The sequence below is a fragment of the Arachis stenosperma genome, chromosome 4 (assembly GCF_014773155.1).
Source record: "Arachis stenosperma cultivar V10309 chromosome 4, arast.V10309.gnm1.PFL2, whole genome shotgun sequence".
Classification (NCBI taxonomy): domain Eukaryota; kingdom Viridiplantae; phylum Streptophyta; class Magnoliopsida; order Fabales; family Fabaceae; genus Arachis; species Arachis stenosperma.
Window position 1 is genome coordinate 4,104,655 of NC_080380.1, and position 14,729 is coordinate 4,119,383.

General features: G+C 33.1%; 2 protein-coding genes across 2 annotated transcripts; both read right to left on the minus strand.

Moving 5' to 3' along the window:
* Positions 1–71: 71 nt before the first annotated feature.
* On the minus strand, positions 72–3,133 carry LOC130974123 (glycosyltransferase BC10). The gene is made up of 2 exons (XM_057898876.1): positions 2,238–3,133; positions 72–1,076 (listed from the first exon to the last, which is right to left on the minus strand). Exons 1-2 carry the CDS (start codon positions 2,832–2,834, stop codon positions 435–437), a joined length of 1,239 nt encoding a protein of 412 aa, XP_057754859.1. The 5' UTR covers positions 2,835–3,133; the 3' UTR covers positions 72–434.
* Positions 3,134–11,150: 8,017 nt separating this feature from the next.
* On the minus strand, positions 11,151–14,317 carry LOC130974427 (uncharacterized). Its single transcript, XM_057899314.1, has 3 exons — positions 14,241–14,317; positions 11,384–11,926; positions 11,151–11,340 (listed from the first exon to the last, which is right to left on the minus strand). The coding sequence occupies exons 1-3, from the start codon at positions 14,315–14,317 to the stop codon at positions 11,151–11,153; spliced, it is 810 nt and encodes a 269-aa protein (XP_057755297.1).
* Between the last annotated feature and the right edge of the window lie 412 nt (positions 14,318–14,729).

The window sequence follows — 14,729 nt, forward strand, 5'->3', positions numbered from 1 at the left end:
TTAAATGGCATTCTTTTACAGTTTAGAATGTAATGTAGTTTATTTATTTCTCAGAATTGTAAATGTAAAATTACTACAGCTGGCTTATATTATTTTAGCTGACATGAAAATCAAGAACTGAGACAGAAGACATTACCAAAGAAGTTGTGTATTACCGGATGTCCTTCTTTGAAGGAACAATGTCCTGTTTTTGCAATAATGTTTCTGTTTCTCTTTTGGTTACATAAATAACAATAAAAGTTGAACCTAAAACCCGATGCATACTAACCAAATCTCTCCCTATTGGCTTAATATACTGTGGTAGGGGACACAAAATTCTCTCTAACAATACCTGTACAGCTAGACCAATGCAAAACGATTAAGTGCCAAAGTTGTAAGTTCCCTACCAAATTAGAACCTAGAAATATCAGAGAAATGAATGAATGTGCAAAGAATCAAAAGTTCATGACTTGTGAAGAAAGGCCAAGCAAGGGCTCCAGTGCAGTGTGATCAAACTTGCGAGCGAAGAGGAAACAAACGGAAGTCATGTCGGAATTATATCGACAAAGCGTTCCGTTGTTCCTTATAGCTTGAAGAAAGTTTACAGTTATATTGGCTCTACTATAGGTTGCTGGATGGGGTCCCCCCAGAGACCAATCAACCCATGTCACTGTTCTGTTAGAATTAAGACTGCCATGAAACATGTTAAGGAAAGTTTGAATGTAATGCTCATCTGGGTAGCATGCAGGTTTACAGTATTTGCGGAAGAGGGTATAGTATCGGGTATCGGACACTATATAAACAGCCAGAACACGGTTAAGCTCGAACCACTGAGACCCTTTCCGCCAGTGTCTAAGCTGAATATCAGGAAGCATACTCCGGCTGTAGCGTCCACGCCCGTAACGGGAAGGATCGTCATATGACTCAACAAAGCTGTGGAAGGAATCAATGAGGTATCTGTACACAGTAGGGAAGTTGTAGACCGGGATGCAACTCTCCGAAAGAAGAACAAACCGCTCATTTGAAAAGTCGAGCAGTGCATTCGCCAAAAGGCGCCTCTCAGCATCAGCAAGGGTTACTGTTCCCCATGAAACTTCCTGAACAAGAAATCATAAGAATCTATCAAAATTTGGCATATAAGAAAAAATATGTTCAATAAGGACAATTAGCTGCAGTCCTTGACACAAATATATACATGATTATGCATGTTACTGGTACCTACTACTGTGACATCACTGCATATGCACATTACATCAAGCTAGGAAACTAAATATTGACATGATCAGGCCAATGAATCTGCTTATAGCTTTAAAAATATCATGATTGCAATTTTAGAGAATCATATATGCTGATTGGCATTCTGAAAGGAAATCCAAACCCCTTGTAGTTTCCCCTCTAGGCTCTAGTATCCACAAATTGTTCAAACATCACATACCCCTTGTCCACTTCCACATCTCATGCTACAAATTAATTAGAAACCATAACTTCTATCCAAAAAAATCAGTTCACCTCATTCTTCTTCCTCCTCAGTTACTCACTATTGCAACTCATGTCCCTTGTCTTCTGTAGGCTGCAACTGTTATCTTCGATAAAGAGCGAGTGCAATAATATACTAGGAAGTCATGTTCTTATATGATTACATTCCTGAGTCGAGACTCAAGAGACATTGCTAAGCATGTATGTCTATAGTTGTTCCTATGACCAAACAAATTCTGGTCGTGTGATTTCTTAATTGCAGGTAAGAAGAGCTCACTGTTTGATGATCTCCACCGAGATAGATAATATAATTGCACGAAATGCATGAAGTACCATCCGTTGCTAGGGTAGCCGATGATACCTAGGACTTCGTTCGATAAGAAATAACCAATGTATCTATGAACTGCAGCCAAGAAAGTCACAAGAATAGAATCTACCAATATTGGACCCTGTAAGTATAGAACCCAAATAATCTAATGATCATCCAAGATGATTGATTATCTTTATGATCATCCTTGCTCTGTAACAAGAAGTTAGCTCAAAAGTCTCTCAAACACGAATTCAAATAGATACATCTTGTGTTCAAAAGTCTACCATGAATAATCTCTATGCATTAAGAGTGGATCTGATTATCAATCTGCTAAAAATTTATCTCCAAATAACATGCAAAATCTAGTGTTCTTTCAAGTCTTTTACTTTTACTAAAAGGATGCTAGTGAAGCATACTATTAACTATCTTCCTACAAATCTATGACTGAAAAAAACAGTATCTAGTTTGATACCTTGCTCGGAATCTGGCGGCCGTAAAAAGCCGAATAATTGGAGACCTGGAGGTGATATCCGGGAGGAGCATGGATATAAATATTGAAGAAATTGGAATGTCCAAGAAAGAACCTCTCCCAGAGTGGCAACATAGGCAATGGTCCCCTGGTCAAGAACATGAAAGCCACTTTGGGTTTCCTCTTATAAGGGTACTCTTCTTTCTTGGGAAGCAAGGAAGCCCTCCAGAAGAGCTCATTATCCGACATGGAATGGATGAGATTGGTTGGATGCACGAAGTTGTCAATGTCCATGCACTGGAACTGATCCTCGGGATCAAGAGGAGGTCGCGGCGGAAGCAGAATCCGCGGCGGTTGGTTGAGGCTGCAATTACTGGGTTGCGGGCGCGGCAGTCCGCGGTTAATTAAAGAGTATTGTTGTCTCTGTGAAACAAAGATTCCATTGATTTGGGAACACGTGGTTAGGCCAATCATGACACCAGCTGCAAAAACCATCAAATATGAAAGCATTTGAGCCATTCGAAGCAAACAAGTGTGCTTCTCTTTTTCCCCAACTGCGCTTGAATCATCCCTTCCCTCTCCTCCTCGAGTTCTTCCCATATCCTTCTATTATGATGTTGCGATTAAGAATTTGAAGAGACGGAGGAAATTGGATCTGGAAGAGAAGAGAGGCAAATCAATGGATTGGATTGGAAGATTGGTGGTGGTGAGTGGGGTTGTTGATGATGGAGACGGGAAAAGAAAGAGATCAGGAATTGGTGGAACATGGTGCGGTTGACGAAGACGACCATGACCATGATGTTGTCTTCTCTTGTCTTTCCATCGGATCTTGTCCTCTTCTTCTCTTCGAACCCTCTTCTCTCTCTCTCTCTCTCTCGCACACGAACACAGACACAGCCCACGCTTGCGTTCCAATTATTATTGGATGGTTGGACTTTTATTTTTAATTTTAGAGAAAAGCACAATAAGTGTTTGATTTTTTTATCTCTTAAATTTTTTGATTTGGATATATTTAAATTTTTTAAAATTTAAAAATATATTTAAGTTTTTAATTTTTTTAAATCTTAAATGTCAATCTTTTATGTTTATTTGAGTCTGTTATACTTTAATACCTAACCAAAAAATTAAATAGGATTTTTATTATATACAAAAAATGTACATGTAAAAGAAAAATTAAAATTAGATAAATTAAATTTAAAAATTGATATGTCTAAATTAAAAATTTAAATATATTTTTAAATTTTTAAAAATTTAAATATCTGATAACTAAATAGTAAAGAATTAATTTATCTTATTTCTCTTAATTTTAATAATTATTTCTAAAATATATATTCCGGTCCATTCTCTATTTTTGCAAAGATTCTGCACCACTCAGAAATTAAATAACAAAGAAGTTTAATAATTTATTTATGCTTCAAGGCACATCGCTCCTCTCTATTAATCAAATCCGTCAAAGACTAAGTGCATGTTTGGGCGCCATTATTTTGTTAAAAAAAGATCTTTTTTAATAAAAAAAAGATTTTTTTTTATTTTTTAACGTGTTTGACAAACTTCTAGTAGTAAAAGTAAAAGCACTAGTAAAATTAAAAAAAGATTTTTTTTAAAAAACTGTAATTTACATCTTTTTTTTAAAAGATCTTTTTTTTTTTAAAAAAAGATATTTTTCATGTAATAAATAAACAAAAAAGTATTTTTATATTGTTATATCAAAACATAATTGATAGATAAAAAGACATTTTTACATGAGATATCCAAACATAAAATTACTTTTGCTTTTCAATAAGATCTTTTAAAAAAAGATAACTCGAAAAAAAAATCTTTTCTTAGAAACTTACCTAAACAAGCCCTACAACCTAGCCACGTCTCTAGTAAGTCAAGGAGGAAAGAGTTGCGAGGAAAGGAGTTAAGACCATCCCCATAAGAAATTCATACCATCTCCGTAAGAAATTCATCGCAGTTCCTGTTTATAATTCATCTGTCATAAAAAATAATTTCACATTAATTTTTATATTATAAATATTAAATAAAAATTTAAAATATCTCTTTCTTTTTCATTAGAAAAAACTAATTTTAGTCCCTATTATAATCTCACTTAATTAATTAATTAAAATACTTGAAATTAATGTAATTAATTTTTTTCAACAATATAATTTAAATATTTAAATTTAAAAATAATTCACTATTAAAGATATTAATATTAAATAAATTTATATATAACAGTAATACACAATATATAATTCAGGGTTACAATAATTTATAAACTTACTTAATACAAAAAAAAAATATAATTAAACTTTATAGTTAACGACAAACATTGTGAAATTGCCTAATACAAAGAAAAATCATTAATTAAATAGAAATTTAATTATTTAATCTAATTAATTATTATAATTATTAATAAATTAACTATAATTTAATTATTATTTAATATAATTAATTATAATTATTACTAAATTAATTATTATTTAATTATTTAATATAATTATTTATTTTAATATAATTATTTAATATAATTAATTAAAATTTTATATAATTATTTATTTAAATAATAACTTGCCAAATGGCAAGTTATTATTCGCTACTTTCAGTCCCTATTTAGAGGGACTTTGTTTCATTGGGTCTTGTGCAAGGACTTATTTCATTTTGCTTCAACGGAAGGAACTCATTTTGTGTCAGAAAAAGTTGCTAAGGCACTCACCATTGGAGCTGCTCTAATGCGATTGAATTTGATGGTCCAAAACGTTTAGACCATTAAATGATCCTATAACAAAATATATTTTTTAAGTTTTTTTAACAACTGCTAAATAGTTTTTTTCTAATTTTAATTATAAATTAACCTCATATGTTTATTTAATTATAAAAATTATTTTTTATTTTATAAATTATTATTTTATCATTCATCTGTTATGTTTATTAACAATCAAAATAAAAAACAATAATGAATTATATCTTCCATTGATCGTAATAAATTTTTTGGCCATTCCAATCGATTAAAAGTTTACATTTGATCCGTGACGTTCTTCAGGCTGTGAAATCGTGTTTATTTGAAAATCAATCGATTGGATTATCAAAACAATCGATTGAATTTCAGGTTTTCCATAACTTAATCGATTGGACTACAGGTCATCACAAAACAATTGATTGAAAATTGCAAGGCAGCATGATTTTTGCAAAAATCAATCGATTGGTCATATTACCAAATAGATTGAACGATGACTAAAATGTTGGTTTTTTAAAATTTAATTGATTTCTTATACTACCCAATCGACTGAATGCTTCAAAGCAACTTGAGGTCTCACAATTCAATCGATTGGTTGTATTACCCAATCGATTGAAGTCATCAAAGCAATATGGATTTGTCCAATTCAATCGATTGGTTGGTTGTGTTACCCAATTAATTGAATTGTGTACGACGCCATTTTCAATTTTCTTATCGTTTTTATAAATTATTATCTTATTATTCATCTATCTTAACTTTAAAATTCTATCTTCAATTTTTAAGACTTTATTTTGATTTAGATACTCTAATCTTATCTTTTCTTTAATATTAACATTATAAATTGGTGAATAATTTATCACTAATTATTCAATCCCACCATTAAAATCGTGTATCAGTCTCTTTTCTTTAATATTATTTCTATGTATTATTTTTGTCCCCAACATTTTTGTCCTATTTAAGTCCCTAGCGTTTCAAAATCGTCTCAATTTTGTCCCACCGTCAATTCTGTTAACGGATTCCTAACGGCAGGACAACATTGAGTCAATTTTGAAATGTTAGGGACTTAAATAGGATGATTGAAACATTAGAGACAACTTTGAGACTTATTCCAAACGTTGGGGACAAAAACGATACTTTACTCATAATACTAATATTAGAGAAAATAATAAACAGGTCTTTGAATTTTTTTAATATTAATATTTTCAAAAATTAAAAAATATATTTATATTTTCGATCCCTCTAAAATTGGATAAATTTATCCTTCCGTTAAAGTGACTCCATTGAATTCGATAGAAAAGTTTGACGTAACTCCCATTATACTGACCTAACTGTTATGAAAGCACACGTAGCATGTAAATTATAAAATAAGACATATTAGTCCTCCCACACTAAAATAATGTTATTTCAGCAAAACCCACAATATTTTAAATTTATGAGCCTTAATCCTTCGAATGCATAGAAACGGTGAAGTGGTGAATGAAAAGGGGGCAGTATTTCGTCCCATAGCACCCGACAGAATATCATCAAGTTCAAGAAGAAGTGGAGGTGGAAGAAGACAATACCAGTTCGCTGCGAGTTCGGGTCTTAACGCAACAGATGACAAAAATGACGTCTCACCAAAGTTCTTTTGTGCAGTATATGCAATCATGTTCATGTCGAAAACGAGCAGCAACCCTAACAGATTATTTATAGGGTGTCCATTTTATAAAGTAAGTAAAGCAACTATGTGAAACTGTATTTGTATTAGGATTTATCCTCAAATACCAGATTTTTTCTGAGTTCTTTGCAACTGGCTTCTTCGAGGTCACTACCTTCTTTTTACCTTTTAGACTTTTTTTCTCTTGCCACCAACAACCCCTTACTACTGTGAGTTTTAGTACTATCACTTTTAAATTTAACTGGTGAAAGTTTATATAACACATCCTCCGTAATCTCATACCCATCATCTGAGGAGGAGGATGTCTTAAGTTCCCCTAAAATATCATCTATGTCCACTGTGCCATCACTGTCCTTGCCAACATTATTAACAACTTCGAGATTATCAACAAGGTGGTCAAAGTATATGTGAAACTCAGGTATCTTTTGGTTCTTGTTGGATCATACCAGTATACTGCCTTGTATGACTGGTATCCCAAATCCTTAAACAATATTACCAGATCTCCAAAATTCACAAAGTCCAGGTCCATTTCAGGGAATCCTTTTACCTTTTCATTTTGATAAACTAAGGATCCATCACTTGCTTTGACAAAATTATCTCTATGATAAAAAATTGACACTACAAAAACATCAACCATCTGAAATTAATCCATGAACAACTATGTGTAAGTTCAACCAACTATATACACAACAGATAATATAGTCACATTTCAAAAATCAACTGCTCTCCAAAATCAGAAACAAAATTTATGAATGAAACACCTTTGTCCTAATACAATCCCTCCTTCAAATTCGACATCCACCATTTTTACCCACACTATCAACATGCACACATAATGCTTTCAAAATTAGTTTACAGATGAATAACAAAAACTTCATCGCTAAGCAACGCGATTTTACCTTCTAACAAAGACAGCAACCACGACCTCAATGCAACCTTCTTCACCGCCTCCGACACTGACTTCACACCACAACAATTGCTCTTCTACATGTCTAATTTTTAGAGGGAGAAGTAGAGAGGAGGGAGTTTGATTGTTTGTTTTCTTAGAGTTTTCAGTAATTCTCCGAGTGTGATATGGGTGTTATGCATATTGCATAAAGGGATTACAATGTGTATGGAGTGGTCTTGGTAAAACAGCATTGTTTTGGTGTGGGAGGACTAATATGTCCTATTTTAAAAAGTTACATGCCACGTGTGCTCTCATAACGGCCAAGTCAATGCAACGGGAGCCACGTCAGACTTTTTCGTCGGGTCCAATGGAATCACTTTAACAGATAGGTAAATTTGTCCAGATTTTAGAGGGATAAAAAACATGAATGTATTTTTTAATTTTTGAGACGAAAATGTCTGTAGAAAAAAAGGTACGTGACTTATTTTTTATTTTTTTTACTATTAAGTGTTTGTTTGGGTGATGTTAAATTAATAAAAAAAACTTAATAATTTTTTTTATTTTTTAGCATATTTAGTAAATTTCTAGTAATAAAAATAAAATTACTTAAAAAATATTTTTTAAGAAATTACAATTTATATTTTTTTAAAAAATCTTTTTTTTTACAAAAAATATATTTTCACGTAATAAATAAATAAAAAATATTTTTATATAATTATATCCAAATATAATTGAAGGTTGTGGTAAGCTTAGAGAAGGGGGGTTGAATCTATGCCTTCCTTTTAAGTTGCAGCTGTGATCTTTTAAAATAAACTTTCAATTCTGATTCTGTTTGTACTCAGCAGCGGAAATTTATGAGAATTTATTTTTGTCTCATGAATATCAGAAAACAGAACACAACAGAGAAGAGAAAAGCTAACACCAGCATGTATCCTGGTTCGGTTGCCTTGTGCTATGCAACCTACGTCTAGTCTCCTCCACAACAATGGAGAAATTTTCACTATAGTTAAAAGTATTATATACACCAATTTCACAGGATTGACCCAATCATTTCACACTCAAGTTCTAACCTAACTTGACATTGGCTATGCTAATACCTAACTATCCACTCTTAGTGCTAACCCAACTAAAAAAGGGATACCTCACAGGTACAAGATACAAGACATAGACATACCTAAAGAAATTAAAAAATAACTCTAGGCTTTTTTCTCAAGTGTATCACTCAGCCTTTTTCTACTCATGGCTTTTACTTTAGCTCTCTCACTATGCCTTTTCTCACAAGAAATTACAGAAAGATAAACATAGAAAAATACATCACAATCTGTAAAATATGAAGGAGATTGACTTCATCAACAGCCTCTTCGCTATGTGCAAAACCAGATTTGAAAACCTCAGATTCAGTTCTTCAGTATTGACCAAATGCTTCTTTGAAAGAAAGCATTATCCAAGTAGAGGAACTTCCTCTTAGAACACAACTCACCAAGCTCTCTGGTTTTCTCTCCTTGGTTCTGAATGAGCAGAAAGTCTTCTTTTATCTCCTTGCATGTTGCTGGGTTCTTCTTCCTAGGTCAACTCCTAGAGCCTTGAGCTTCACCAACCCACTGTCTCACTTTTTCTCAGGCTTTGTTTGGATATAGAAAAGAAAATGGAAGGAAAGAAAATGAGAGGAAAGAAAATGAGTGGAAAGAAAATAGAAGGAAAATTAGAGTTATTTGTATGTTGTTTGGATTAAGAGAAAATGGATGGAAAGAAAATAGAGAGAAAATTTTCTTTTGTTTGGAAGAAAAGAAAAGTGAGAAGAAAGAAAATCATAATAGTATAAAATTACATTAATACCCTTATATATATTATATGTATGTAAATTATAATTTATTAATGATAAGGGTAAATGTGTAATTTTATTCATATTGCTCCCATTTCTCTTCATTTTCTTCTCATGTGTGGAGAGAAAATAATTTAATGGGTCCTACACTATTTTTTTCTTTCCTCTCTATTTTCTCTTCTCATCCAAACAACAAAAAATTTTCTTTTCCATTTATTTTCTTTCCTCCCATTTTCTTTCCCTTCAAAATCCCTCAATCCAAACAATGTGTCAGAGTAGAACTTTTACTTCTGACTTCTCTATCTTGACCGAAAGCCATAAAACAACAACCACAAAAGTCTTCCAATGGTAAACCGAATCTGAACCCTTGAAAACCAACTTGGTCACAAGACATGTTTGAGACCGTGGATTTATAACAGAGAAGAACAGAAATCCTCTTTTTCATATAGCTCAAAACGGAGTGGTAGAGAGTTGAAGACGAAGAGAATAAAGTGTGTTGCATGTAAAAAGAAATGGGTTACCTTTAACCTAAGCTTGATATGGCTTGAATTTGCTTATTAGACTTATGCGTTTCAAGCTTGGATTTTCTCTTTCTTGCTTCTTTGATGATCACCTTAGGGAATAAGCTTTCTCTTTCTCTTTCTCACTTTTCTGAGTTTTGTGATTTGACTAAGACAGACGAGAGAAGAACGTTGCTTTGGTAGTGAGATCAATTTGGAGGGATTTAAAATTGAGTTGGGTTTGGATTGGATATCCATTAAGCAACCCGCTTGGCCCATCTGACTTCTTTCTTTGCTTTTCCTTAGGCTTCTATTTTTGCTTTCAGCCCACCATCCTTGCTATTTGCTTTTTATTCCATTTGGGCTATAAAATTGAATTTTGGCATGTAACAATAAATAATTAGTAATATACAATTATAATTAATCAACACTAATTATTTATTTTACCCAAAAATAATGTTTGTCATCGCTGATTAATTTAGTTAATTTCTTAACTCAACAATCTCCCCCTTGATGACAAACATATTTAAACAAAAAATCAAAAAGGAGATAAATTTGAGTAAGATCAAGAAACTTCCCTTTGAATGGTGTTTATGTTGCTCTCCCTTTCTTTTTCAAGAGTGGCTCCCCCTGGATTCATGCTTCTTCTCTTTGTTCATGTTTTGCATTTCATTTATAGAGAGCACAATAAAGAGCTACGCATCTTTATCTTGATTAAGGGAGTTTAAACAACTACAAAATCAGCCCAATACTGAACATATCAAATAAGCAGCAACATTTTCAACATGTGAAGACAAGTTTTAATGCAGCGGTCAGACAGACATCACAAAAAATAATAGTAGCTGCAGTGGTATTCATCAGTCCAAATTCAAGTTTCAAAAGCTAGCTACTACTACTCTCCCTTTTGTCATCAAGGGTAAAAAACAAGCAAGATCAACAAAAATAGCACCGTAAAACTTGCAAGATAGAGTTAGTGCACAGTTCAAAATACTAACTAAACTACCAAAAGTGCAGCAGTATTTAGAATTATTACAGTTATCCAAAAAAAGAAGTTCAATAGTAGCAAAAGAAATAGAATTCATGAGACAAAAAGAGAGCATCAGCAGCAGTTTTTATGAGACAAATCTAGGCATCAAAACCATTCTCCTCCGAACCAGCTTCCTCTTTATCATCAGTGGCAAGGTCTTCATCTTTTTGAAGGTTATCAATAAAAATCATAAACACAGCCACTCTATCCCTTGATTTCCTTAGGCAATTCTCATGCTTGCTAGCCAGCTTCCTTTGTTCTTTACTCATGGCAATCATATGATTGGATTGGGAGACAAACTCTTAAACAACATCCTTGACCACATTCAGCAGAATGGATTTCTTCCCAGTAGAGATGGAAGTACCCTTGGTGGAAGGAGCAGGAGATTCTTCAGGGACAAATTCATCATCTTTATCATCTAAGACCACCCTCTCAGATCGAGTAGGTCCTTTGGGCTGTTTCACTGCACCACCTCCCTTTAGATATGAATGTCTATTTTGATAATCATCATTGGTCATATCCTTGTGCCACTAGCCTTGCTTTGTTTCTTGCAATGCTGTCATCTTCTCCTAACTTGTTCCGAAATATCCACTTGGTGTCGGTCACTTTCTTTCCACTTGGCCTAGGAACCAAAGTCCACACTTGGTTCTTCTCAAACTCAAGAAGCTCATCTTCCATTGCTTTAACCCAAGAAGGGCCACTAAGGGCTTCTTTGACATTTTGAGGTTCCATTTGAGAGAGAAGGACAATGTTTGTCTCTTTATTGGCCTTTCTAGTTGAGGACCAAGTTATAACTCCATGAGAGACGTCCCCAATAACAAATTTCTCAGGGTAATTCTTCAAGAATCTCCATTCATGAGGTCTGGTAGACTTGGAGGCAGATTCAGGTACCAATGGATTCTGAGTGCTACTGGCTTCAGGAGTTCCTTCAGATTCATGAGACAAAATAGAATTGTCTCTTGAATTTTCAGCAGTTGCAGTTTCTGGTTTAGCTTGTCCAGAATTTTCATTTTCATGATTTTGAGCTGTTTCATTTTCCTTTTGAACTTGATTCCCTGCATCACAATCTTCCAAAATACTTTGCACCAAGTTAATATCACAAAATGTAACATGTATGGACTCCTCAATAATCATAGCATCTTGATGATAAACTCTATATGCTTTACTAATTGTGGAATATCCTACAAACAAACACTCATACGCCTTTGGATCAAATTTATCCAAATTATCCTTGTTATTTAAAATAAAACATTTGCATCCAAAGATGTGCAAGTAGTCTAAGTTTGGTGGGTAACCTTTCCAAAATTCAAAAGGGATTTTCTTCAAAAATTTCCTTATGATTGTTCTATTCAAAATGTGGCAAGTTGTGTTAACCGCTTCAGCCCAAAGGAATTTTGGAACATTACTCTCACAAAGCATAGCTCTTATTATTTCTTATATGCTTTTATTTCTTCTTTCCACAACACCATTTTGTTGTGGTGTCCTTGGACAAGAGAAGTTGTGTGATATTCTAAATTTCTCACAAAAGAATTCAAATAAATTGTTTTCAAATTCAATTTCATGATCACTTCTTATAGAAGAGATTTTTAAATCCTTTTCATTTTGAATTTTCTTGTAAAAAGGTTTAAAGGCCGAAAATGCTTCATTTTTGTGTGCAAGAAATAAAACCCAACCAAACCTAGTATAGTCATCCACAATTACTAAACCATAATGTTTACCACCTAGGCTTTGAGTTCTTGTTGGACCAAATAAATCAATGTATAGCAACTCAAGTGGTCTTTTAGTAGAGATGTCTTCCTTTGGTTTAAAAGAACTTTTTGTTTATTTTTCCATTTGGCAAGCATCACATGTGATGTCTTTATCAAACTTTATCAAAGGAAGACCTCTAACTAATTCTTTCTTTACAAGTTTGTTTATTTGAAACATACTTGCATGGCCCAATCTCTTGTGCCATAACCACTTTTTATATTCTTTAGAATGAAAACAAGCTATATTTTGATCCTTTAGTTTATCAAGAGTAAGTCCATACACATTATTAAAATGCTTGGCAACAAAAAGCACTTCATTTGTTTTCTCATTAATAGCACAACATTCAAGTTTTTTGAAAGTCACTAGATATCATAAATCACACAGCTGACTTATACTCAAAAGATTGTGCTTCAAACCACATACCAAAAATACATCATCAATGAAAGTAGATTGTTCATTACCTACTTTTCCAACAGCAATAATTTTACCTTTACCATCATCTCCAAAGGTCACAAAATCTCCATCATACTTGTTTAGTTTGATGAAATAAGTTGACCTTCCAGTCATGTGCTTTGAGCATCCACTATCCATATACCACATGTCCTTTTTGTTCTTGGATGCTAGGCAAATCTGCATGAAGTGTTTCAAGTAGCCTTAAGTATCCAAATTAATTTGGATCTTTTGAAGTTAATCCATCTTGGTTGTCCAAGTGCATTAAAATCACAAACCACATTATAAATTTGGTTTCCCACAACTCTCTTTTCAATGAAATATTGTGTATATAAGTGACTAATTTTTTTGCAATTAAAACAGTGATTTTCTGATGCATGTTGCTGAAAATTTGATGAGCTACCATGCTGGAAATGATTAAATGATTGAAATTTTCTGGTTTTTGGAAGAGGTGCATTTCTTTTAACAAACTGATTTTTGTTATAATTATTCCTCTTTGCAAAAGTATTTTCACCAGAATTTTTGAAAACCTTTAGATTTTTCGAAAATGAGGTTTTGTTGTAAAAATGTGGTTTCTTGAAAGTTACCTCATTCTTCGAGTTGAATCCCAAACCTGACCTATTTGAACTAGGTTTGGTTCTTCGTGAATGTTCAGTTTCACTTGTGTATACTTCATCAAATTTTTCTTCAAATGTTGGAACATATCCAATACCAGATTTGATTGGTGTGGATTTAATATTTGATGAAGAAGTTACAAATTTTATAGAGGAATCATTAAAAATTGCATCTTCTTTGGCTATTTAACCTAATCCAGATTTTTCAAATAATGGTCTTTGACTTGCAAGTAATTTGTCCAAGTTACTAGAACTTTGAGCAAATTTTGCTAAGTCACCATTCAACCTTTTAATCATATCATTTAATCTTTCATTCTCAGCAATTAGCTATTGGGAATGATCCATAATATGCTTTCCTTTTAAATTTTCAAGTTCAGATTTTAAAAATCTGTTTTCTTCAATAATGTCTAAAGCACATTCAGTTTCCTTCACTTTTTCTTTTAAAAAATCATTTTCAGCTCTCAACACATCTCTTTCAGATCTGCATTCATTGTACTTGTCAAGCAGTTTTGAAGTATTTAAAGTGAGATCATCAATGATAGCATGTAAATCATCAATGGTCAAATCATAATAATTTACCTCATCAAGATTGTTGGTTCCAGCCATGAAGCAGTCTTTATCTTCACCTTCAGATTCTTCTTCTTCATTTGAGTCATTCTCAAGATCCTCCTAAGCTGCCATGGGCACTCTTTTCCTTTTTTTTTTTTTTTGCCTTTGTCCTCCTTTTTGAGCTTGAGACAGTTTAGCTTGAAGTGTCTAGACTCTTTACAATGATAACACGTCACTTTACTCAAGTCCATCTTGTGTTCCTTTGAGCTTGAACCCTTGTGCTTGCCCTTGTTCTTCATCATTCTTCTAAATCTCCTAACAAAAAATATGAGTTCATCATCTGAAATAACATCACTAGACTCGCTCTCTTTGGTTTCTACTTTTGACTTGAGGGTTATTCCCTTTTTCTTTGAGTCCGGATTTATGTGTGTGGTTTCATATGCAAGGAGTTTTCCTCTCAGCTCATCATAGGTTATGGGGCTTAGGTTGTTGCTCTCGGTTAGGACAGTGGCAGTGGTT